This window comes from Merops nubicus, unplaced genomic scaffold (genome assembly GCF_000691845.1).
Source record: "Merops nubicus isolate BGI_N331 unplaced genomic scaffold, ASM69184v1 scaffold12268, whole genome shotgun sequence".
Classification (NCBI taxonomy): domain Eukaryota; kingdom Metazoa; phylum Chordata; class Aves; order Coraciiformes; family Meropidae; genus Merops; species Merops nubicus.
The window spans coordinates 30,767-56,765 of record NW_008627850.1 but is presented as its reverse complement, the minus strand read 5'-3'; the positions used below and the strand labels follow the sequence as shown (position 1 = coordinate 56,765).

General features: G+C 36.5%; 1 protein-coding gene across 1 annotated transcript in view; it reads right to left on the bottom strand.

The window, feature by feature from the left end:
• RB1CC1 (RB1-inducible coiled-coil 1) overlaps positions 1–25,999 on the bottom strand; it is a 59,526-nt gene that overhangs the window by 15,053 nt on the left and 18,474 nt on the right. The window contains exons 7-14 of the mRNA XM_008946489.1: positions 23,308–23,478; positions 16,746–16,930; positions 15,447–15,633; positions 15,285–15,366; positions 14,147–14,208; positions 13,027–13,130; positions 10,634–10,760; positions 3,565–5,480 (exon numbers count right to left, since the gene is read on the bottom strand). Coding sequence (XP_008944737.1) covers positions 3,565–5,480; positions 10,634–10,760; positions 13,027–13,130; positions 14,147–14,208; positions 15,285–15,366; positions 15,447–15,633; positions 16,746–16,930; positions 23,308–23,478 — 2,834 coding nt within the window. The remainder of the gene's footprint in view (positions 1–3,564; positions 5,481–10,633; positions 10,761–13,026; positions 13,131–14,146; positions 14,209–15,284; positions 15,367–15,446; positions 15,634–16,745; positions 16,931–23,307; positions 23,479–25,999) is intronic.

Here is a 25,999-nt window from a genome sequence, read left to right as displayed (position 1 = left end):
CACACAGGCCAAATATTTTCCAGCACTAAACCAAAAGCACTAACTATGCTCTGTTTTGGATTGGGTTATCAGGAACCACCACTGAGGAACACTGGGATAGAGAAATCCCTTTGTTGGGTAACATTTTTGAAAAACTATTATTTTAAAGTTTTATTATCCCTCTATACCAGAATCATATTTAATATAAAGAAAATTCCCCTAACCTCACTCTCCATCTGCTTATATATGTCATTGGTTTTCTCTAGTCAGGACCAGCCTGGAGGTATGATCTGCTGAACTCAAAACACAGTGTGGTAATATATTAACATTCACAAGCACAACTAATGCTAAAAATACTTCAAGAATTCTTCTTGCTTCATAATGCAAAGTTGTTCTGTTAAGACTAAGGGCTTCTGAACCTCAGAGACACCAGAAAAATTCAGCATAGAGAATGTGAAAGACAAGTGAGTTACAGATGAGGCAGGGAACCTCAAACACTTATCTCTGTATACAGGATGGGAGTTTGGGTACCAATGAAGTGGCCAGTTCCAGACACTTCTACAGTCTTTGCTTATCATATGACCCAGCACATACTCACCTACCTCTGTTTCTGCCAACCATTCCCCCTACTAAGTTAAGAAAGCACAGGCTAGGCTGGTCTGAGAAGTGTAAAGAAGAGGTAAGTCTGCATCTTACTTCACAAGCAAGAGAAATTCACTCACTTTATTCCACGCTACCTATATGCCAAGTTAATACATCAGCCTAATTCCAAAGCTGTTAGCCTTGCCTGGGCTACTGACTGCAGACGACAGCCAAGGAAAGGATATTGTTACTCTGCACAGGATGCCAGCACTTTATCAGTTTTTAAACCTCCTCACTGCATCAGCTTTACACATTTAATCTGCAAAGGTCTTGACAACTCTGGCAATTGTGACAATGCCTAATTGTTTTTTTAGTGTTTTCAGGACACCAAAAGCACCTTCTTCAGAGATTTGGGCTTGTTTGCAAATAAACACTGTACTACTCTCACATGACAAAAGATGTATTTAGCAACACTACCACTGTGTTGCATCACAGGGGCGTAATACTGAAGATACAAACGACTATGCAGTAGCTAAGCACTCAAAAAGCCTGTAAGAAATGAAATAAGAGCTCTGAAAGCCAACTGAAGTTTTCAGAGTGGCAAAACAACCTTTCACATTCCAGAAATAAGAAGCAAAATATGCAGAGAACAAAACAGGTCATGAGATATCCAGGCAAAACTTTTTTGTGCCACTGAGAAAACATTTTTGTGCTGGATTAAATTACTATTTATTTCTAAATTAAGCCTATCTGTGAGAAAAGAGCACATGCTCTACAGAGAAACTTTGCTACTGATGGTGGTTTGATAGAAGTGGCTGGAAAATACCAAGGCTGGAAGACACCAAAGCTGTAATTTAGTTTTCAAAGCAGTTAGGATTCCTATTCTATTTTTAACATTCTTCACATTATAAATCTTTTAACTAACCAGCAAACTGCTTAACAAAAGCCATTACAGAATTTGTGTTTTCAGTTAATCTTGGCTAGGACATACTACACAGACTGTAGAAAGATTAAACAGGAGAGTTACAAATGCCTTCCACTTTTATTACCTTTCCTCCACAATTACTTCAATTTCTGACCCATTAGAACCACAACCCATTAACCGTATATTGGTAATGGAAGGGTCACAAACATTTCTTTATCACTTCTAAATATTTTTGTTAGTTTTCATGTATATTCAAAAACTAGATTCCCGATACCAGTGCAACACTTGGGTCAAATCTAATAACCCACCTCCCTGTGTCCTCTGGATGGCTAATGTCACACAGCTCTTGCAGAAGAGGACTTTTCTCTGACACGTGTATAGGCACATGCCAAATAAAACTTGTAATGGCAGAACCCAGTTTAACTGCAAAACAATGACTGAGGACAAGTTGGCTGGAACTACTGATATAGTTTGGGGTTTTAGGAACTCAAACCCCAAACAGCTAGACAGTAGCTTTGAAATATTAAGACAGATTGACTTAACATCTATGCCCTCTGGAGATAAAACATAGCGTGTCTTTACTCCTAGAGGAAAAAAAACTAAAACCAGATTAAAGGCATAAGGAGAAGCTTTAGGAGGCCATACATACTCTTAATGTCAGACTGAAAATTAAATTACTCAACAGAACTAACAAACTATTAACACTTCTATAGACTGAAGCAGATGATATTTCCTTGAAATACATTACTGTCTGTTTTATCCAGTTTATATAAGAATACATGTATCTCTGCTCATAAATTGTTCTAATTTTAAGTGTAGCTGCTGGATTAAAGTCTGATGACACAGCTACATCTTTTACCTGTCAAGTTTTTAAAACTTCTACAGTAGAATAAAACATGTAAAATAAAAACCAAAGCTTATCTTTTTTCTTCTTTCATTGTATTTCATTACAACAATATTTTTTTTTCTTAATTTCATCGTATCCCAATCTTAATTCAAAAAAACATTACCTTCATCTATTTTGTTTATACACTGACATACAAAACACAGACATCAATACAACATGTAATGATGGATATGTTTGCATATCAAAATCCTGAGGTAATGGGATTGAAGTAGAGAATTCAAGCGAAGCAGACACTCAGATTTCCCTTGTGCTATGCAAGTGAATTCTGCACGCATGCTGGGCCCAATGTGTTCTTGTAGTGTGAAGGAATACAACCAAGTGACAGATTCTAGCATTTCAAAATTGAGTACTGTTTCTAAGCAGTAGTCACATAAAAAAATTTATACTCTTTCCATTCCCTAACATCACAACCCACTGTGCTGCCAGGCACTATGAACTAGTAAGTAGATATCAGAAGTCAGAAAAAGTAATTCTAGACGTTTATGGAAGGGAAAATATATTTTTCTTTCTAAAATAGAAGAACACTGCAGAAATTAACAATGAAAACCAATGATGCTAGGATGTTCTTCAAAATGATGTTGCCCACACATGTTTTATTATAAAGCTCAAACTGAAGACCCTGAAATATGTAAGCATGGCAACTCAAGTCAAGTGGAAGCCCAGGAGAACATGGGATAGTTCTCAATCAACCATATATATAGAGATGAGGGAATATATATTCCCACACTTGTATTCACCCCACCATTAGCCCCAACAAGACTGTGGAGTTAGCCAAAGAAAGTCATCAGCCCAGAAGCTACCCACTGTGTGCTCACACAGTGCTAATACCAGACGAAAAGATGGGTAAGGAAGGAAAGGCTGAGACCATCAAAATCAGAATTTCAAGCAACATGCTATTGTGGAAACTTTCCTTTGATGTAACATTGCAAGACTAAAATATAAAACATTCATTGCTGCCTGGAAATAATATTGCATAAGATATTGTACAACCTTTAACTACAGGCACAGGAATGTCACCACCTATATAATGGAAGTAACTTGGCATACAGAAATCAGCCCAGATGAACACTATTACAAATACACAGAAATCTTAGCTACTGCATTGTACACAATGAATACATTATATTAATTACTTCACTAGGAAAACACAATAACTTAATTCTTACAGTACCTCTGATTTATTTGCATCTCAAGTTGCTGTATTTTTTCCAAAAGCCCCTTTTCAGCAGCTTCCCTCTGCAATTCAATCTCTTTACAAGCAGTTTGTACTGCATCCTCTTTTTCACAATTGAGCTTCTGAATGAGCAGCTGCCTGTCTTGCTCTTGGTTAGACACTAACAGTTCTTTCTCTTCCTTAAGCTTATGGATAATAGCTTCATATTTTTCCTGCTGCTCACAGAGAGACAATTTTTCTGTTTTTTCCTTTTCTAGGGCACTCGCTTCCAGCTCTAACTTACTTTGTAGTTCCGTTACTTGCTCTGAAAGTCTTTTTTCTGCCTCAGAAGTTTTTTGATGAAGTAGTGTTACTTTATTCAGTTCAGTTCTAAGCAAATTTGATTCTTCTTCATACCTGTTTACTAGCTCAGAAATACACTGATCTTTCTCAATTGTCATAAGAGTCCTTAGTTCTGATAAGCCCACTTGATATTCATCGCTGCTAATTTGTATTTTATTGTTTAATTTATCTATCTCCTTCTTTAAGATTTCTGTTTCCTTATCAATCTGAGATTTTAAGGTCTCTTGTTGCTGGTTTCTGCTTTCTTCCAAAAGAAGTTTCATTTCATCAGTTTCTGCCTCTTTCAGGGCAAGTTCAACTTCTAATTTGCACCTCAAATCAGACAGATCTGAAACCTTGAGTTGTAACTCTTCTACTTGTTGTTGTTTCTCTTGCACAACTACTGCATGAGATTCCTGCATTTGTTCAAGTTTATGCTGGTTCTCTTTTTTTAATTTATCTAAGCAGTCCTTGTGCTCAGCTAGCACCTTCTCAAATTCCTGCAAATGCTTGGCTTCTAGTTCATTTTCCAGTTCTTTTAAATGGCTTTGCTCTAAACTCTCGAGTTCTGCCCTCAGGAGCTGAAGTTTTTCATTGCTTTCAACATGAAGTTTTTTCAAGTCTTCAAGTACTATCTCACGTGACTGTCTCAGTTCTTTAATTTCACAATTTCGAGTCTCCATTTGGCATTCCAATTCAAGTAATTTCTGGTCTTTCTCATTCTGAAGGCAAACCACAGCTTCTTTCTCATTTTTCACCATTGCAAATTCATCATTCTTATTTTGAAGAACTTCCTCAAGGCCTAGTAAGTCACCTTTTAACTTTTTGATCTTGTTTTCATTTTCTTCACCATCCTCCAATAATTTATTAATTTTAGTTTCATATTCACTTTTCAAAGACTGTAATTCTTTTTGATGTTTATCTTTTAGTGTTTTTTCAAGTGAAAGCTTTACCTTTTCAATAGTACTTACTATTTCTAATGAAGTGCATTTTAAAGAATTAGAAAAGTCACACTGTTCTCTTTGTACAAGTGTTCTAAAGTGGCAAAGATCTTCTTTTATACCTCTTAAATGCACCTTTGAGTCTTGGGCAATAACCCTACACTTCTCCATGCAAACACTGAGAGAGGCATTTTCTGCTGAAACGTCCTTTACACAGGAATTTGTATCTTGCATACGTCTACTGTCTATTGCATTGATAACTGAAGAATAAAGAGATTCCACCATCATTTCTGGACTCTGTGGATCACTTATTACATTAGGAGATACTGGATTTTCTTCTATTACAAATTCATTCACTGCTGACATAAAGTCAGATTCTGGACTTTCTGCTAATGAATCAAAGTCTAATGATCCTTGCTTAAGAGCTTGCTCCAAGTTCGGATGGGCAATGGTTTCGAAATCAAATGTATGAGCATCAATGCTGTCTGGAGACAATTCTTCTAATGGAGCTGGGGGACACACAGGAGGACACAGGGGACCCTGAAGACTGAGTGATGGAGGAGTTCTTGAAGAGGTAGCAATTGTGGCTCCTGTTGTACTTTCCATCCTTGGTGTAGTAGCCGATTGTGGCGATGCTTGACTATTGGAGGCCTACGAGTTATAAAATATGAAACAAGCAATGAATCAACAGGCAAAACTGTTAATATTTGAAACTAAGTAAAAATTTTCCAGGCAGAACAAGAACTTAAAAAGTCACTATTGTTATCTGTAACTGTCTAAAATGTGTAGCTAAAATTTAAGTTGCAGACATTCAGAGATTTTCCGAGTTTCAAAAAAGCACCATTTCAGCTCAAGTTTGATTTATAATAGTTATAACTGTAGACAAAGTTACATGCACTTACATCTATGCACTTGAAATTTAGTAAAGCACCATTTTACAATGCTTTTTGTAAAATAACCAACTTCAGCAAGGACTTACAGACTGTGGAAATAGCCTGTGCTGTGTAATTTCCAAGTTTTTTGTCTGTGACTAAAACTTACGAGTACGATGTATCCAAAAGATTACACTTCAGTTATAGATTTTATCTTTGCTATTTAATAGATTTAACATCATAAATTTACTGCTTGCAAGCTTTGTTTAATGGAAGAAGTGAGGTGTGTATTAAAGTTCTCTTCCTTTCCTACCTTCAGATCTACCAGAACAAATGGTCAACCTGTAGTATCTTATACTATTAACTGTTAAATGTAACAGGGAATATAGAAGCCCTAATGCCAACCATAACATAACCTGCAGATTCTTAGAACAAAAATATAACCCTTAAGCTCCAGCAAGTGCAGAACACATCCCAGTGGAACCCAAAAAGTAATGTACAGCCTCAGTATCCACCAAGGATGCATTCCTGAACAAGCATGTAATAGGATGCATAGCAAAGGAATTTTCTCCTAAGAAAATTACAGTAAAATAAAAATGGTTAAAATACATAAGGAGAGTATCTGTGATACGTAGCATGAAGGGCCATGAGCAGGATCATCAGGACCACAAACTGGAAGACACTGAGTTTTTTGAGTGGATCACTACTCCAAATGCATCATCTGTAGCACCACAGTCCAGTCACTACCTTGCTTTTCCATCCCTTATCTTTGAAGAACTTGTTTGATCTTATTCATCTGAGGAATGTGACCATCCTGAAAAGAAACTGTTCCTAAAGACTCATGGGAATATTTGCAGTAAAAGATTCCTGTAAGGTGTTCAGTCTCAAAGTGCTGGAAATCTTTCAGAAAGGTGGTGTTCTCCAAAAAGCCAACGTCCAGCTTGATAATCCTGTTGGTGCCTCTTTTCCAAACCATCCACACTGTCTCCAGGTATTTAAACCATGTCAACAATAAAATTCCAAGAAGACAGACAGCAGTGACAGATATCAGACTGCTGATGTATAAATAAGCTCATTTTTGTTTTCTCAATCTTTTATAAATGACTGCTACTCAAAACGGGATTCTGTTCTTCTCTGCCATGTAAATATCCTCTTAAAGGAGATGAATGTGACTAGCTCAATTTTGAATTGGTACTTAGGAAGAATCTACTTCCAGCTCTGACACTCATCTATTTAGCAGAGTTGCAGTTACACCTCATCTCCCTTGTCCTCTGCAGGTATATGAAAGTAAAACACACAATGGATTTTGAAATCCAGTGATGAAAACCCACTGTAAAAAACTTAAGTTCATCACATACGAAATATTGTCTGTATAAAAAATGAAGACAGGACATGAGAAAAAAAATTAAAGGAAAATGCTCCTTTTGTTAGACCCAAACTGGACTTAATAATACATTTAATTTCAGCTTGCTGTTTATCTAAGAAAACTCAGAAACATTAAAGGATACTGTATATGCTCATATACGCCTGGATTCAAAGCATATGCTTGAAGAGACAAATATTTAACATTGATAAACAAGAGCTTTAACAGTAATAAAAGCTAGCAGCACAGACATCAGTAAGCACATACTAAACCAGCACTTCAAAGACTTGGAACACTACAAGGTCCTACAAAAATCCACATGCAAATGAAAGATGCTATCTACTTTTGACACCTCTAGAGTATCATCCTAGAAGGTAAAGAATAAAGATAAGAGAATAAAGAAGAAAAAAAAATATTATTGTGTGGAGCAACACTCTACAGAGCTTGGTTTCTTCATGATGTGGGGCTGTAAAAAATTCCATGCCTCTGCCATGGCCACTGCAAGCTGTGTTTCTAGTCAGAATACCAGATTGCTACCTAGCGAAGAGTTAAACCTCACATTTTGTGTAGCTAGAACTACACAGAAGACTTTGTTTGTCACCCATTTCCCTAAGAAGCTGGTGCCTGCCATCTAGTCTATTTACAATCTACAGGCAGCAATATATATATATATGTCATACACTAATTCCTGACAAGATAAAGGAAAAGGAGTCAAGACCAAACAGGAAAAAATAGAAGGCAGAGACAGAGATGTAGAGTTAATTTTTAAATTCTCAGGTGTTGCTGGATTACATGCCTTGTTCTAGTCATGTTACGAAGATAAACATAGGGAATGGGGCAATTCTTCAAAGTGTTGGAATTTTGAACTCCATAATTTGAGTTGAAAAGTTCTCTTACAAGAGAAACTTCCAATATCAAAGGATTGCATATGTTAATTACCTACTAACTGTGAACAGGACACCTTAATCATCTTACCTGGCTCCTACAGGCACCTCAGCTTTCTCCTGGATATCTTTAACCCAATCACTGATCTGCTTAAACTTTGTCTGTATTAAGGAAGACAGGGCACAGCAATATCTGAGCTGTGAGACCACTGAATTACAAAGAATAAGCAGAAAGTTTTCAAAAGGACAACAGATTTCTAAGTAGTAACAAATTAAAAATTCACATCAATGTTTAACTGACATAATAGTAAAAAAAACAACAAAAATAAAATTCAGTTATCAGAGAAGCATATCATCATTAATATTCTATAATCTTGAAAGCTGAAGTAGTAAGAGTTATGGGGACATTTAAAAGAAATGCTGTTAATGCCCCAAGTAAGGTGGTGGATCTCTTCTCTGGCTTGCTCTTTGCTTTTATCTCCTGCCTAATGTAACTACCAAACAGCTAAGAGCAGCAGCACTGCTCTATGGCCAACACTTGATGGCTGCACAGCCACACCAAGTTAGGATGATCTCTCACAGTTCACCAACAGAATGTGTAGGTGCATGAAGCTTTAGGCATTTTCAGGACTACTATTAAATGTTTATTCATCTTCTTGTTAGATACTTTAAATTCCTAGCAATACTAAGGATAAGAAATGAACATTTTCAAGTTATTTCAGTAATGCTATGAAAAAAAAAAAGCATGGTCAAAAGAAGTGTAGTTTAAAAATCACTTCTAGATCATTTGCAGAACAGCAAAAGGCCCAGTGTCTATCATCAAGCAGTAACAAGAGTACTGCCACTGAGAAGGAAAAGTCTCTCTGAATGATCTATTTCCTTCAATTGCAAAAAACGATGTTAAAGGAATCATTGAAATTACACACAGAGATGGGCATTTTTAAGATGACATCATGAATGGCCCAGCTCTGTGTGCAAGGCAATTTACTCTAAGGAAGGAGACAATTATCCAAATCTGTCTAAGCACTTGACATTTTTGAGTCAGCCAAGAATCCAAAGTGGTCAAAGCCCAGCAAAAGAGAAGACTGGGGAGAACAGATTCTCCTAATTTGGCAAACATGGGTTTTTTTATGGAGACAGATACTGATAAAATATTCCCAGATAAGCAAGTATAAACCAAAAAGGGTAAATCATCAAGACCTGAAAAAGTACAGCACCTTTCCTGTTTATTTTTATACTGTTATGTATATTTGGAATTAAAACTTACTCCTTTGATTTATTTCATACTCCTGACAGTGCAAGCCTGAACGGTAAATTCATTTGTTGGAACAGCTGGCATTATCCTGGTTTCCAGTGAGACAGATTTCAGGAAGCTCCAAGTTGGGGGTGGACTTCTATATTTCAGAGCACATTCAGAAAACTCCCAGATTTCACAAAATTTACACCACTCCTACCATTCTGTTGGCTAATACAGTGCTCAGGCCCTTGCTTTTAATGGCTGTTCATATAAAACCCAATTTTAATAAAGAGAGAAAACAGTGAAGAAATTAACATAAATGACACAAATGACACCTTTTCCTTATTACAGAACAAAGAACAGCCCAGATTTTGTATATTACATAAATGAAAAACTCCCAGTAAATCTCTTGTTCAAGTCCCAGAGGAATAAAAAGATAGAACACTTCATGTCACCTGGTTTAAGCAGGAATTTGCTAATTCCTGCTTGAACATGCTTGAACTCTGGCAGTTACAGAAGAAGATGCTTCTAGTCAAAGGGCATACAAACATTTAACACTGTAGATGATAACATGGAGTCCCACAAAAATTATACCTTTTTTCTATAGCAAAACTGGTGAAGGTATCCAGTTTGAAGCAGTCAATTTCTCAGAAAATTTGAAGGATTGCTAAATTCACCCAGAGTTTCAGTAGGACAGGTTACAGTGAGAAGCTGAAAGGACTCTGTTTAGCGTATTAGAAAAGTTAGAGGCTGAATGCACAGAAGCAACCAAAAATTACTGGCAGAGTTTCTAGGGGAAAGAATCTGCCTGACAGACAGAGTGAAGCTCAGAAGAGATCTTTTTGCCATCTGTTCCTTCTACACTCAAAGAAGAAGATTGCACATTTCTTCCCTTCCCCAAAAAGCACAAATGCCACAAAGTAGTTGGTGACATCAATATTCTGGCTAATGATGACTACCAACCAAGGCCCTAAATTCTCCTTAACTGCTTGTGCCAAAAAGATCTAAGAAGCAATGCAAGAAATGTAGAAGTAACAACTGCACTAAATACAAAGCTAAAGCAATCAAAGGCAAAACGCACAATGCAGATATTCTTGCACAGAGAAGCTTTTGAAAATGGCAGAAAAAAGAAATATCAAGAGAATAATTCTACAGATTTGTGGAATATAAGCATCTCCTAAATGCTAGAAGAACTTGAATATCTTTTGACTACTTTCTAGGTCACCTTACTCTACTCATTGAAGAGCTCAAAACTCTCAGAATCTTTAAGTGTGTGGGATTAGAAAGGAAATTATTATACAGTTATAAAACAAACTAATCTTTACACCTGGGAGAACAAATTTTCTTCCTGAAGTGGTTGATAAAACAATATTATGAATATATTCTACTCTTTTGAATATTCTCTTTTCTTTGTAAAGAAAAGCAAAAAACCAAAACAATTACATTACCTTTTGTTCATTCAGCAGGTCTGTAATGGTTTGTGACATTTCATCCAAACTCTGTGCTGCCTTTACCAGGTTATGTAGAGCACGTACATGCTGGTGAAGAGGTTCAAAGTCACAAAGTATGGGAACCCTTTAAAACAGTACAGGAATAATTTTTTTCTACATTGTTAATTTAATATTCCAATATATTAAATAATTATGTGTATACTCCAACAAGACTAAGATTCCCTCTGTACAAGATTTGTACTTTCTTCATTTCATCTATTTTACATGGAAAATTCCCTACGACAACTTGGTATTTGTGTTTTAAATTAAGAATCTGAGAGCTTTCAAGGAGTAGATAACGATAAACACAATGATGGGGACATAATACATCAGTCTTTCCTTCTGAGGGAAACATTTACCAATAGTACCTAAAGTTATAATAACAGTAACAGAAGAGAATTGATAGTGATTAGATCTGTAATTGAAGCACTTGTGTTTGCAAATGACTCTATTCTTCTCTCCAGTTGGATTCTTTCCAGTGCAGCTCTTCCTTCAAAGTAGCTATTAATTCTCTGCTATTTTATTTTAATGACAGGTAACCTAAATTAAAAGGCTGATTAACGTGTTGTGGCCACCCAGCAAGTGCTACAGCTTTCAATGGCAAGTTTTCTAAACCTCTGGAATAGCAGCATTTATTTAATATTTCTTGATGTCTGTATATCTGGAATTTTTAATTTGTTCAGGAATAGCTCCACTGAAATCACAAAGCAGGAGTTCATTGTCAGTCCAAGTAATATAACTAAAGCAGATGTATTTTCAACGTATTTTGCATTCCCTATGCCATATATGAGGCAAGTGATATCTAGTGTAGCTCTGTAGCATTAAGATTTCAATAACTGCTCAAACATACAATGCTTCAGTCTTATGAAAACAATAAGTAGAAAAATCATTTTCATTATGCAGCTCAGAGGTTTAGCGCTGATAGAAAAGGATGTCATGCTCAGTCTCAGGTTTCCTAGTGCTTGCTCTTTAGCTGTTAAATGAAAATTTGAAGGAAGTACTGCCCAGTTCCTTCTGAAGCCCTGTGTGTGACAGCTTTGCCCATTCAAGTTGCAAGTCCACCACTATCACCAGTATTTCCACTGAATGAAATCCTGAGACTAGAAACCAGGAGGAACATGACAAAATCCCACCTCTACTGCCATCAAGTGGAAAGCCATGTCACTACAATTTGGACCAACTAACAGTTTGGCTAGTGTTTGGTTTTTGGACAAAAGCAAGGCAAAAATCTTCCTGAACTCAGTCCAAATTTCCCTGGAAAGTTGTAAAATTCTCACAGACTCAAAAGTCAGGCAAACATCAACAATATGATACTATAGCTTGCAATTTTTCTCCTGCAGAATCACTGAGGAGAAAGCCTAAGAGCGTAAGAGAGGAAATTAAAAGGAAACATCAGCTATATCAAGATCTAGGGCAAACACACTGTCCATCAGACTAAACTCACAATACTTAGTAATTCCAGCAGCACTACCATAATGCCCAGGAACTGTGAATCAAAAAGAACGTCAGTAAAAAACAAGTGGAAAACAGTGAATTCAGCTCCTGCACTGTGCACCATAAACAGGTATCACCTGATACTGCTGCTTAACCTGATAGATGACAGTAGAGCATCCTCCTTCTGGATTTACCTTATCATCCTTTGTGGGACTGTGTCCTTGGAGGAAATGGAAAACCAAAGCAAATCTCTAACTGCGTATCTCTTCTAGAAGGATGATGGACATGTGCAGCATCTCATTGTGGTCATCCTGGTAACACATCTGTTCTCCTAGACAGAACCTTACAGAGAACCTGCTACTGCCTGTTTGTTGCCCATCATCTTGGCTGGCATTTCTCTGACTGCTACAGGTTTAAGACATGTGAGTTTGAAAGCTCACTCTAACAGTCAGCTTCTCCAGAAAGACATCTCCAAGTTCTAGATAAGAAACTAATCCTGTCAAGTTGCCTGTGAGACAAGCCAGTAACTATTCCTGTCTACATGCGCATGTCTGTCTCCTTGGGAGCTATAAAACATGGAAACACAGCTCAAAATGATGGATTTCCAGACAGCAGAAGTACTTAGATAATATGCTTTTTAGTAAAAGCAGCCTGTCAGAGAAAAAGCAATAATTGAATAAAGGAGATCTCTATGATCTCATGCTGGGCTAAAGAAATTTGTTTTATTTCCTCCAGAACATCACTTGGCAAAGAGCAAATGGAAAGGAAGGAACAAAACAATCTCACCACCCAGTCTAATTCTGATCTTACATAAAGTTATGAGTTTATTTCAGTTGAAAACTAACAAAAAATATTTTTGGGGGGTAGGACCAAGAGTAAGCTGCTCTTAAAATAACAAAGCTTAAAAAATGCTTTACCTGAGTAACGGCTGTACTTCTGAAGGACAAAAAGACTGCAAAAACTGCAGGTCACTTAATGAGATATCTGGAAGCTCACTGTCAAACCTGCGAGGTTTTCGTGTCTGTATTAGAAAGAAATGCGTTTACATGCTGTTAAGGTAAAGACTATCAGGAAGGATTAAGAAGAGCTTAATGAATAATACAGAAAAGTTGGTTTTAAACTGATTTCTCAAAAGATTTAAGACATTTTGTAAAGGACCTCTGTCTGGCCCCACCCCTCTAAACAGAAATAATCTATATAGTCACTGACTGCATCCATAGTGCCTCTGGCAGCAGTAAAATAGGGTATTTCTGTTGGATGGTACCTATAACCATCATCTAGTCCAACTTCCTACCTATTTCCAAGCTTCACAAACATTAAGGATATGTTTAAAAAGTTAAAGGGATAAGAGTAGGCACTGAAGCTTTATTTCTTGTGCTGCTAAACATACAGTCATGTATTAATTCAACTCGTATTTGAAACACTGAAATGAGTAGCTCTCTTATTTTCCAATTATCCTTTAAAAAAAAGAGAGCCTGAAAAGGAGAACCTGAAAAGGTTAAACAAGGTCAAGTGAGACAACATTAGAATTATTAGAGTTATCTTGAATTAACCAAGCTGTATGATATCAAAGTTAACAGGCAATGCTTCATTACAGCTACACTTTTTCACCCCTTCATGTTATCAGCCAATAAAGAGGTGAAAATGCTTTCCCATTCATCTAGTGATTACAGAAAAACATGAAAACCTTTTACTTGCTTTTAACATCTGATTAATTTTATGGTTCTGTTATTCAGAAAAGATGATGATCACATGATCCCTCCTAGTTTTTTTCCTGATTATTCATAGCAATTTTTTAATACCACAGATTCCTTTTCAGCAAGGATTGTTGAGTTGACATCTCCTCTCCCACCACACTGCAGGTTATGAACCAATATAGGTCACTTGAAACAGCAAAGAACACTAGCTCCCAGCTCTTCCATCTGTTTCAGAGCAATCTGACAGGAACATAGCTTGAATGAATTCAGCTTAGGTTTAATTTATAAAAGTCCTGTTCATAAAAGTGAAATGAAAGCCAAAAATATATCGAGTACATACACAAAAGGATGGAGGCCAGGAGTCAAGTCCTCTAAATAAACGATTCCTTAGAAAAGACTTCCCTGTGCAAAGAAAAAAAATGGTTATTTAAAAGAAGAAATGCAACATACAAACAATGCCTCAAGAAAAAAAAACAATTAAACTACTGTAGTTTAACAGCTCAACTAAATTTGAAGGCATTACCAACTATGCCATTTCTTGACAACACAGAAATGGGAAATAATGACAGAACTTCATGCAAAACCATCTAACCAGAACTTGTCGTTTCACTGATGCCCCTTTTTGCTTAATGTTTGTCCCTGCAAAAGCCTCAACTCCTTTTCCATATGTTCATTGCTAATTCATTTTTGATAACCTCCTCCCAAACTTTGATAACTTTTTGTTCAATTTTATTTTAGGAGTTCATCCAGAATCTAAGTTGCAGACTTTGCAGAAAAAAAAAAAAAAGTATTTCTTTTACCAGCAATTTAATTTAATCTATTTTATTTTATCTTATTTTTTTGTTTGGTTGGGTTTTTTTTGTTTGGGTTTTTTGTTTGTTTGTTTGTTTTTTGAAGCAGTAGAAGAAGCACTTTTACAGTATTTTGCATCATCTTGCAGCAATACCCAAATATTCAGTAATGTATTTAAAAGTGTAATTTAAAAGAACTGTAAAGCTTCTTAAAGCAGAGCACGTTCAAACAGAAACTGCATTCAAATACCATAGAGAAATTTTATCTTTTACAAGCACTTTTGCAGTATTTTGCATCATCTATATGAAACTTTATTAGTTTAATAGAAAAATTAATAGAAAAGTATTTTGCTCATAATAGGACAGTGTGCATTTTCCATTTACGTAAAACAAAATTGTACAGGTATTTAAACTACAACATAGAATCACAGAACTGTTTGAGTTGGAAGGGACCATAAAGAACACCTAGTCCCAACCCACCTGCCTCTAGACCAGCTTGTGCAGGGACCCATCCAACCTGGCCTTGAACACCTCTGGTGATGGAGCAACCCCAACTTCCCTGCAACCTGTTCCAGTGTCTCACCACCCTCGTAGTGAAGGAATAACAAAAATGGAAGTATTTTAACTACAATAGGCAGAATTGATACTTAACCACAATTCTGAGTTCACAGAAGAGGAAGTACTTACTGAACAGTTTACCAAAAGATTCCCTTTTTGCTTTTTCAGCTTCATATAGATGCTTCCCATCTTTTATCAAAGCACCCGCCCACTGTGGAAGGGAAAATATGTAGTTAGTTGTTAATTTATACATTGACACAAAGGTGTAGCCTCCAAGTTTTACTTACTTACCTCCCTGTAGTGTTTTATGAACATTTTCCTCCTCACCACCTCAACAACAGCTAGACAGTACATCTGAGGAACAGTACTGAGAGCCTCTACCACCTTGACCCTTTCTAGGAGCTCTGTTACAAGACGAAGCAATGCTTGTAGTTTCTCTCCATCTTGGTCAGCATGAAGCATTACAAAACAACACCACCTACAAAACCAGGTTACACTTTAGAAGATAAAAACTTACTCATCTTTTCTGCATTGAAATTTCACCAAGATTAGCAAAATGTCTGATCTGAACAATGACGTCATTCTACAATAGGTTGTCTTAGAAGTACCAAGAAATTCAGTATTCAGTTGTTGCCTTGCAGTTCCCTGATAACTTCTCACAGTAAGATATCCACATCAGTGCTCAAAAAATGAACACTTGCCATCATTTCAGTTAAGGTGTTGTTTTCAACAATATGCATGTATCCTCTCAGCATACATCACCTTAAGAGGAATGCTAATTAACTTTTCCCAGAAGAATTAAAAAATGCTGGTACATCCACAGCAAAGATGAGCCTACTTTTTGTTTATAAATCTTAAAAATACTTGCTGAAAATCATTAACAATAAATATTAAGGGTAGGAATGCTATCAAAGAAATGAGATCAAAACACTGTTTGGGAAAGTTTACTCCACCTACTCATGCACTACAAATAACAGCCCCTGTAACATACAAATTCCCACACCTTGTAACAACATCTTCCATTATCTTATTGATACAATCAATACACTGATTTTAAGTACAGCCAACAACATAACTGAATCAGAGGGTAATTTCTGCAAAGGTGACCAACCAGTGTGTTTGAAAGGAAAGATCACAGCAATTCTGCCACCAGAGAAGGTAGAGGTATATCCCACAAGTACCAAAAAATTAAAATTGCTTTTCTTGACAGAAGTAAAAAAAATGACACAACAAATGCAAACAAGTCACCATTAAACAACTTGGAACACATACCAACAGCTATAATCCTTTGAAAACATCAGTGTATTTCCCAGTATGATACTGGTGACTTCTGAGGTTGGTGAGAAGAGAGGGGATTGGATATTGTTTTATTGATAGGAAGATCATTTAAACTCTAAAAAAAGTTTCTCTTAAAGAAGTATTTTGTTTCACACTTACAAATAATTTCATACACAAGCTGAAGCGATCCAACTTATTTCCTCTCCCATTAAGAAACACCTCTATGCATTACCAAAGATTTTCTTAAGACACATTCTTTAAGCAGTCTTGATGCAAGTGGAAGCAATATGAAGTTGGAAAGCTGTAACTTACTTCAGTCTGACTTGTAGATTATTTGCAAGCTCTTGTTTGGCAGTGGTACATTTCTGTTTAATATCTAACAGTTTTCTGTGATTAGTTAACATAATCATCAGCTGATTTGCATGACTCAAACACAAGTCAGGCAGCACAGAAGGATCTTTTAAGTTCTCAGCTCTCTTCTGATTAGCCAAAAATCCCTAGAGGAAAAGAGACATGTTTGTTACATGAGCTTTGTGACAATCAAAAAGCATGGAAGTGATCCATCCTCTCTGTAAGAATGCAAGCATTTTAGTAACTTACTGTAACCACTGAGGAGTATAACAGAAAGCTACATAGAGAAGTGTCAAAGCTGCTTTCTTTTAATTCTATAATCCAGTTCAAACAAATTTTATCTGATATTTCCCTCTCAAACAGTTACCAATACAACCCTATAAGAACTTTACATAACTGACCAACACCAGTGAAAGATCACAAAAGTTAATGCAGCAGAAAAGTAGCTACTAGGATGGAGGGAATCTACCATCATCCTAATTTCTGCAAACAACCATTTTGTTAACTGAGCATTTTCAGTACTAGTGTAGGCTAAAGAATATTTTTTCCTAAAGAAACTCATACATGAAACTGCTGCTTCTTGAGGGCAAACATTGCAGCCAGACATCGTATTTGCACATAGGAGTTGGGGACATCAAAGAATTATCTGTTGTGGATGGTAATGGGCTACTCCTAAAAGGGAAGACAGATTTCCCTAGAGAAACATGTGTCAGATTAAAGGAGGTAGCATATGTAACCATACACAGAAAAGGAAGACAGGGGCTACTGCCATAACAACTACAGTGCCAGGCTGCTGTCTCCATCACATTCAACAGCTGAGATAAAATACTGCTGGAAACAGAGTGGTTCTTTAGGCAGGAAAATAACACCCAAAGCCACCAATTTTAGGTTTGATTTTGTCCACATTGGTATCATACCTCTTGACAGGTCACTTGAACATCACAGTGATCATTACATTTGTATTTCTATAAACTTGCTTTTTAGCCTTTTTCTTAAGAATTCAAAAACTAGACAATAGCTTAAGTGTCTTTCTGAAGCTTAAGTTTATAACAACTGTAAATCACAGGCTTACAAAAAATGGCTGAAAAATGAAACCACTCTCATTACTGATCTGATATTGAAGGTAAAGCAATCTTCATGTAAGATGCTACAGAACACATTTTGCAAAGCCTGCAATAAATATTTATATCATAGAGTGAACAGCACAGAAAGCAAAGTAAGTATGAAGTGTAATGAAAAGGAAGAAGTTCTACACTGAAGATGGAAGAGAATACCAAAGAGTCAACCATTTACTGAACTCTGCACAGCTCATGTACTGCAGACATCTTAACTGTATGTATTATCAGAGCCAGATGAATGGAAATCAGAGAAAGGTGAGAAAAACCATTCTTAAGATGAAGAAGACAGCCCCACTGTAAGAACTTGGACTGTCTAGTCAAGGAAGACAAAGACATTGAAGAAACATTGTGTGATAATCATGAGGGAATTGCCAAGCAGCAGAAGAAAGGCAGTATAGGCATGAGAGCCTGCAGATTCAAACCAGCCAAGAATACTTTCAGATCTGCAATTAATGGATGTTTACAGACATTAGGACAACCAGATTCTATACAACTCTACAACAAGAACAGAGAAATTAAGAAAATAAATGCTTTTAAATAGCAGCTCAGTAATCTTTTTAAAGAGATCATGTGGAATGGGGCCTGAAGTTACACAAAACTGAAGGCAGTGAGCTAGAAAATCCCTTCCAGTTTTACTCTTGGTTCCAAATGGTTATTCATAAATTTGAGTATCTTTTGCCATTCGTGTATATGTGAACCTATCTTTAAAATTTATACTAAAATGACCCTTGCATGCAAATCAGAAAGAAAAATCTCAGCCTACTAGAAGAAAGCCAGTTAAGAAAACCTGCAGTAAGATGAAGGAAAAAAAAGAAGGCAGTCAATCCCAATAAATCCAGGACCTAAATTACCTGCTCTCAATTTCTTGCACTTTCAGCCCTGGTCAGATTACAAGATTCATGACATGTACATCACAGTAAGAAGGCATACCTGAAAACCAGGTATGATCCTGCTTTTATGGATTTTTCCCAATGACTATTTCTAAATCAAAGAAGCAACAATTAAGAATATTTAAAAACATTTTAGACTGAAATTCAAGCAATCAACAGCTAAGGCAGTCAGTGGTGTCATGAGCTAACAGAGTGTGTAATGGAGCTAATAGAAGAGTAACACTTTTATGAAGCTAATTGATGGAAACATATTTGGATATAACAAAGTGTTTTGAAAAGCTGCAGTACTAATAAGCAAAATTAAAAAAAAAATCAAACAGGAAAGGCTAAGCTATTAGGCAGAAGAGCAATGAAAGCTTAGAGAGGCTCCAAATTTTGGAGGCATACTCTTATTATATAATGCCACCTACTGACTATATGCTTATGTTACAAATCCCAGCTTCCACAAAGAAAAACAGCCTTCTAATTTAACAAAGCAGCTTTCCATGGTAAATGTTAGGGGCTGGAGATCCAACTATTCAGCTACATAACTGAAGATGTAGTTTTTCATATAAAAGGCAGTTTAATAGTCAGTTAATTGACAAGTCTGAATGGAAAAGTTTCATTTGAATTTTAATAATGAAACTGATGTTGGAATAAAGTCAACTGAAATTCTGGATAGAACAACAGCTTTTTTCTGGCCTGGGGAAAATAAGCCTACAGCTTCCAATGCAAATACAGCCAATGGGATTTACCACTGAAATGTTCCTCATCCTGTTCTATAAAGGTACTTATGCCTTATTTCTTTATGAAAAGAAACAGTTCACTGCTGGAAGGTGTGATGTAAAGGAAAGCTGTATGATTTTTTTCAGATAGCACCTAGTATTAACACTTATCACAAAAAACATGATCACTACCTTTATACACAAGTCCCCATCTATATTTTTTAATATAATTAAACCCTTGCACTTCACTATTCTTAGATTTCCCTGCAGACTATCATTTGAATGAGTAACATACCAGTTCCATTGTCTTCAACTGTATTTTTTTCCAAAGAGTATCCAAACACCTACTAAAACTTGTATGAAAGTACTTCCTAAGGCTCAAATATAAAAATCAAGGAGTAAAAGCATCAGGCAGTACACTTAATCACTTAACTACAAATATTTAATTAATTGAAGTTTCAGAAGAAAAACCCAAACCAACAACAAAAATCACACAGCACAAAAAAAGCACCCCAAATACAGTACTACATTCTGTGTGACTGATCTTAAACCCTGAATCATAAGCAAAGGAATAAACAATTTATAAAAAGAAAAGGCAAAGATGAAGAATTGAAAGTTAAATCTGACAGGTCTTCAAAAGGTACAAATGCTAAATTCACAGTAGCATTTAAACAAGGTGACAAAATATCTGTCCAATTGACCTTTAGGCATCTCACTCAACAGTGGAGTTGGTAAAACTTGAGGTAGGCTCTCTGTCCAAGTGAAGAGGGAAAACATGGCTAAAACCACTACTCACAGCACTGGGCAACCAAGTATAGGGATGGAAGAGTAGGTTTTCCATCACACTAGGCTCCCTTGGATTTAGCACTGGCCTAAAATATAAACACTGCATGACTGAGATTTAGCACAAACTTACTTCTAAACTTGCTCACTGAAGACACATTCCACTTTCAAACAATGCTGCCAGAAGCACTGGTAGCACCCACCTTTATGTACCAGCCAGAAGATGGGGCAGGAAGCCTGGGTCATACACAACTGTCCTCCTCAAATGGGGGCTCTAAGCACCCTGAGATAGGGAGGCAACATTGTTCACCTCCTCCTACTAATAATATACCAATGTGCAAGCAGAAATAAGAAACTCATGCCTTTCCTCATGGTCCCAGCTCTGATCCAATGGTGAAAATCTGAATATCAGATAATGACCACATACAAACTTTAATATACTTTCAGCTGCTAGCAAGGCACTTTAAACACCCAATTAACACTCTTAGCTACAGTCAAGCCTCATGCTTACCTGCTTGTCCCCCACAAATGTCAAATATGTCACATACTGGTGTAGAATGTGTGATGAACAACTAACTACTGGTTTACACACTAAGCCCCATAAACTGGGCAAGATGCAAGATAAACTGCTCGAGAGTTGCCAAAGCCCCTGCAAACTGTGTGATTAATGCTGAACTGGCAGACAGGAGGGACTGAAACTTGTGAAACTTCTTGACAAGATGGGTGCCTTTAAAGGTTGACAAGAACCATTTGGTCACAACAGCCTGCTCTTGCAAAAACAATGGACACTGTGTATGCTCTCAGAACAAAGGTAAAAAGTTCAGCCCTGAGGAAGACTCGAGCCTTCACCCTGAAGGCCCTGGGCCCTGACCACCACGAAGCAACACGCAGGTGCGAGTGGGTGAACACTTATGAGTTTCTGGAAAGAATTATAATGTTCCCTCCTATTCTTGTGAAATCTAATGAACATGCATGATTTTACCCCATATAATCCTCATTGTCTGTTCCCTTTGGGGTGCAAGTTGGGAGGAGTGATCCCCATTGCACCCGGTGCCGTAACCCATAATAAACAGACCTGCTTCAGAACCCTCCCAGAGCTATACAGTTTGTTTCCACACGTCACACTGAAGGACAAGCTTGGGTATGAAGTTAACTGGAGCTCTTCACAGAAACTATTTAATATAGTGCCATATCAAAGGTTCTTTAATGTTAAAAAAAACCACCCCCAAACACCCAGGAGCTATATATATATATATATATCAATCACATTTAAAATAGTGCTTACAATTTCATAGCACTTCAAATGACCATTTAGTGCAGACACACTACCCTCAACTCCTCACTACAAGCCTGGTTAAGCATGTTACCTCTTCCTTGATCCTGTATCATTGAGTGACAATTTACCAAGGACTCAGTATTTCCCTCCAAAATAAAATTTAACCAACATATCCCTTATTCTGTATCTCCAGCTGAACTTCTGTTTCTCTTGTCACTTTTCTATTTCTAGAACATAAGAATAAGAGAAAAATCCTTCCACAACTCAAGCCTGAATGTCCTCAGTTTTTCTGAGTCCTAAAGTACATGATAGACCAGGGTCATAATTCCCCTTTTCAGCCAAGAAAATAAAACAACATGCCACCTCAGAGCAAGAAAATCTAACTGCATAGAGTAGCACATGAGCTAAACAACATTACCAACAGAAAAGATAAAAGGACAGGGGAGCAGCTCCACAGCCATCTGGTTGGATTTGACTTTGGATCTAGGTAACCATCAGAAGATGACACATATTAAGGACACACCAATGAAGTAGCTGGTGTGACAGGAAGTGTTCAGGACATGCCACCTGAACACAATGCTAATTTCAGGCACCATCTTCCCTTCCCATTATTGATTTTTTTTTTTCCCATTTCTGTCTTCCATTTAATGAGAGACAATGAACTAGCAAAGATTAATCAATTCACAGCATCCTGATCTCCAGCACAAGAGCAACTGCAAACTACAGACAGTCTCCAATGACCTGCCATTGGCAAAAAGTTGTCTGCTCTTAAGCATAGATGTAAACCAACTGGAATTGAGACAGATTTGACAATATGTACAAGCAGATATAGAGAATATTTAAGCCAGATGTTTTCTTTTGTAAGATAAGAATACTCATTAAAACCATCAGTTTTCAAGCAAGGTTTAAAATACCTACAAAGTTTATAGCTGTTAGACATCTTCATCAGATCCTAGTTTTATTAGCAGCTTTTTACATTAACATGCACAATGTTACATTAACACAGCACAGCTTGTTTGTAAACCATTCACTAGATTTAACAAGATACAACTTAACGCAAGAAACACCTTAAAAGGAATTTTCAAAGGTTTTAAATTTGACCATATCCTAAATGATTCTTACTCATCCCAAAGAAACTAACTTCTATGTGTTCTATTTGAGAAGCAACAACATACATTGATGTATCTCAAAAGCCAGCAACTTACACTGGTGCTTTTATGAGAATGCCTATTAGCTGAAGTAGCATTAAATGTATTTTTCCAAATTATAACCAAGAGAATGTTTACAGAAATAACTTACCTATAACAATATACAGCTTAATATGTAGTTGACAAAATTTCAGTCAACTAAAGCTCTGCGTGCATTAAGTCTGGGATATTTTAAGCAAAAAAAATTTTATTTTATAGAGTGACTTTTTCTCTAATATCAACTAAATGACATAAATATAAACCTTATATTTAAATTCCAGTGCTGTCCACCATGCAGTGTTTTATTTTCAACTAGTCTAATGCTTTTTTTAAAAAGTACTTAACATGGTGGTTGGACTTAGAAGCTAGAAACATGACCACAAGACAAAAACTACCAATATTTAAATATCAAATGACTAATATAGCACCTTTTGGAGCATCTACAGCATTGAAATGTTGAAAATTATCTTGCATTAAGACAAGCAATTGTTTCATTGCAATCTAACAGCATACACACGTGAAAATTCTACCATCTCCCACTGCTGCACACACCAATGTGTATTACCTGAGCAAGTTCTTTTTGTTCATTCACCAGCCTGCTGCAACTTGCTATCATCTGGTCCAATGCATAGAGCCTATCCTCCAGGCCTTTAATAGCCTTCATGTTCTGATTATCTAGTTTGGCGATAGTTTGGCGACATTCTGCCAGAAAGGGCTGGATGATCCTTGGATCAAGCTACAAAATGAAAATAAAAAAATAAAGAAAATAAAACAAGATGTTTATTAGCAGTTGACACAACAAAAGGTGATGTGAGCTAGGTATGTGAGTTTTAATTAAAAAAAAAAAAGAAAACTATAAAGGTTAATCTAATGCGTGCCTACATTTTTCACGTGTTTCAAAATTCTGTCTTTCTACTCTCTGGGTTTTATGTCACAGCATGAATTTCTTTGAAGTATTCCAACCAGACCATCACAGAAATCAGGATCTTTACATGGGATTAGTTAAGGGGACAAGGCAGGGTGCCAGGAGAAGAGGCAGTGTAAAGCTAATGGACAGAGTATACCCCAGAACAGGGTGCAAACACCTACAATCAAAACAAGTGATTAATTTGACTCAGTAGAAAGTGCAGTGATGGTGATGGGAAAAAGCTGCAAGACCCATTAGCCATTTCCCACTAAATAAATGTTTTAATTGATTATTTAAACAAGCAGATCAGTTCCAAATTGGAAAACAAGCTAAGGAAAAATAACACCCTTGTAATACTTTTGTTAATATTTTTACTAACAAAACCGACATTTTTTAAAATCTATTTCATCATATTCCTTCACAGGCCATTATCCAGGAAAAAAGTGTTTGAAGCATTAAGAGGTTACCAGTCTCCACAGATATTAAGGGTGGTTCTTCAAGTTTCACTAGAAGAGTACTGAAAAATTCAAGTCTTTATTTCCTTCTAAAGCAAACATAGGTAATTGCAACAGCTTATGTAGGACAGAGTTTCGTCTAAGTCTGGAATATATTAGTTGGGAACATAGTAAGAGTCATTAGATGTTAGCAGAATATGAACAAATGTGCCCAAATTTATGTAAAATGGTTATGGTATGCCATCTGTTATATGAGAGTCTAGTGAAAAGGACACTATCCTGGGAGGTCATACTAGCTGTCACAGCACTGGCTTATTTTAGAGCACACAAATTAACCCTCAAAAGAGAGGGCACTTTATGACTCAGTATTAGCATACATAAAAGTACTATTTTCCTCTCAATCTAGTATTTAACTGTATAAAAGCTCTCACATACAGCACTTTTTCATTCCAGAAAAAAAAAAAACACTCAAGGATACCAGAGAGCAGAATCTGAAGAAGATTACAAATTAAGAAGCAACTACAAAGACTAAGTCTTTCATTCTCTTAAAGAACAAATAAACAAAACCAAAAACCATAAAACCAAAAAAGACCACAAGGGGAAGTACCAAAACCTGGTGATTAGTTCAGAACTTTTCGGAATAAATAATGTCATTATTAGTGTGATCCAATACATCAAAATTCTCTGGAAACAGCAAAGGGCAATTTTCAGTTGGTTATGAACAGTCCTATGAATTTGGGTCTTTCTCAAGTGACTTGTCCATCTTCATGAACCAGTAATAAAAATAATCTCTGGGATTAAACAGAATTGTTTTTATAGGATCATCTTCATTGCCATCCTACTCAGAATTATTCCCCTGTGGCATCCTGAATTACTCCACTGCAGTATCCAGAACAGCTTCTTAACAGAGAAAACACTAAAGAAGAATATAGTGGGGCTTTTTTTTCTTCTTTTTACCTTTATAAACTAATTGTGGTTTACCTCTTTTCACAAAAATGCATATTATTCTCTTTCCATGCTGTAATTAATTTCTTCCATCCACTCTTTTTATCCCATCTTTGACCTAATTGCATCTGTCACATGCACCTCTACTTTCACTGGTAGATAATATTGGTCTCCTCACCTTCAAAAGTCTCCTTTTCTAGCCTTTTAAGTCACTACAATAGCATTTCACAGAAACATCTGGTTAGCTCCTACTTACCCACTGCTTTACTGCATCTTAGGTTTCTGTAATTAGAACCATCATTTTGTAGGAACACCCAGAGGCTAGAAGAACCAGAAAACCAGCAGCACCCTGTGCAACACACCAGTTCTGCCAACATTACCAGTATCAAAGGAATAAAGCTCACACTCTGGTACTTTACACTTTCACGAAAATCTTACCTGAAGTCAGAGTTTCAAGTAAGAATTGCAATCACAAACTATTTGTATGGTTCATATTTCCAAGAAGAAAAAAGTATGGGGACAACACAGGAAAAACAATTAAAAAAAAAATTAGTGGCACTTTCTTCTAGCTTGCTACATTACAGTGTCACCTCGAGTAACTATTAAAAGAGTAAATACCTCGCAACACCATTGTTACTTTCTTTCCCTTTGAAAACAGAATTGACTTGTAGTTGCAAACTAATTCTAAATCAATGGTAAGCAGAGACTCAATCCTTCCTTTGTGCTGCTGTCAAAACAGAGTAAATTTATGTTTTCCTAAGAAAAATTAGAAACTATCACATTACTTCAAAGCTTTGTGTTTCCTGTGAACCAAAATAGATCAAGACTGACCAATCACAGTTCTTCTAGTGATGGCCAGAATAGTCCAACTAAAGCGTTTTCCCTACCTGCTAATTCTGTTTATGCCAAGAAAACAAAAAAGAAACTTCTTTTTGCAGAAACAATCACAT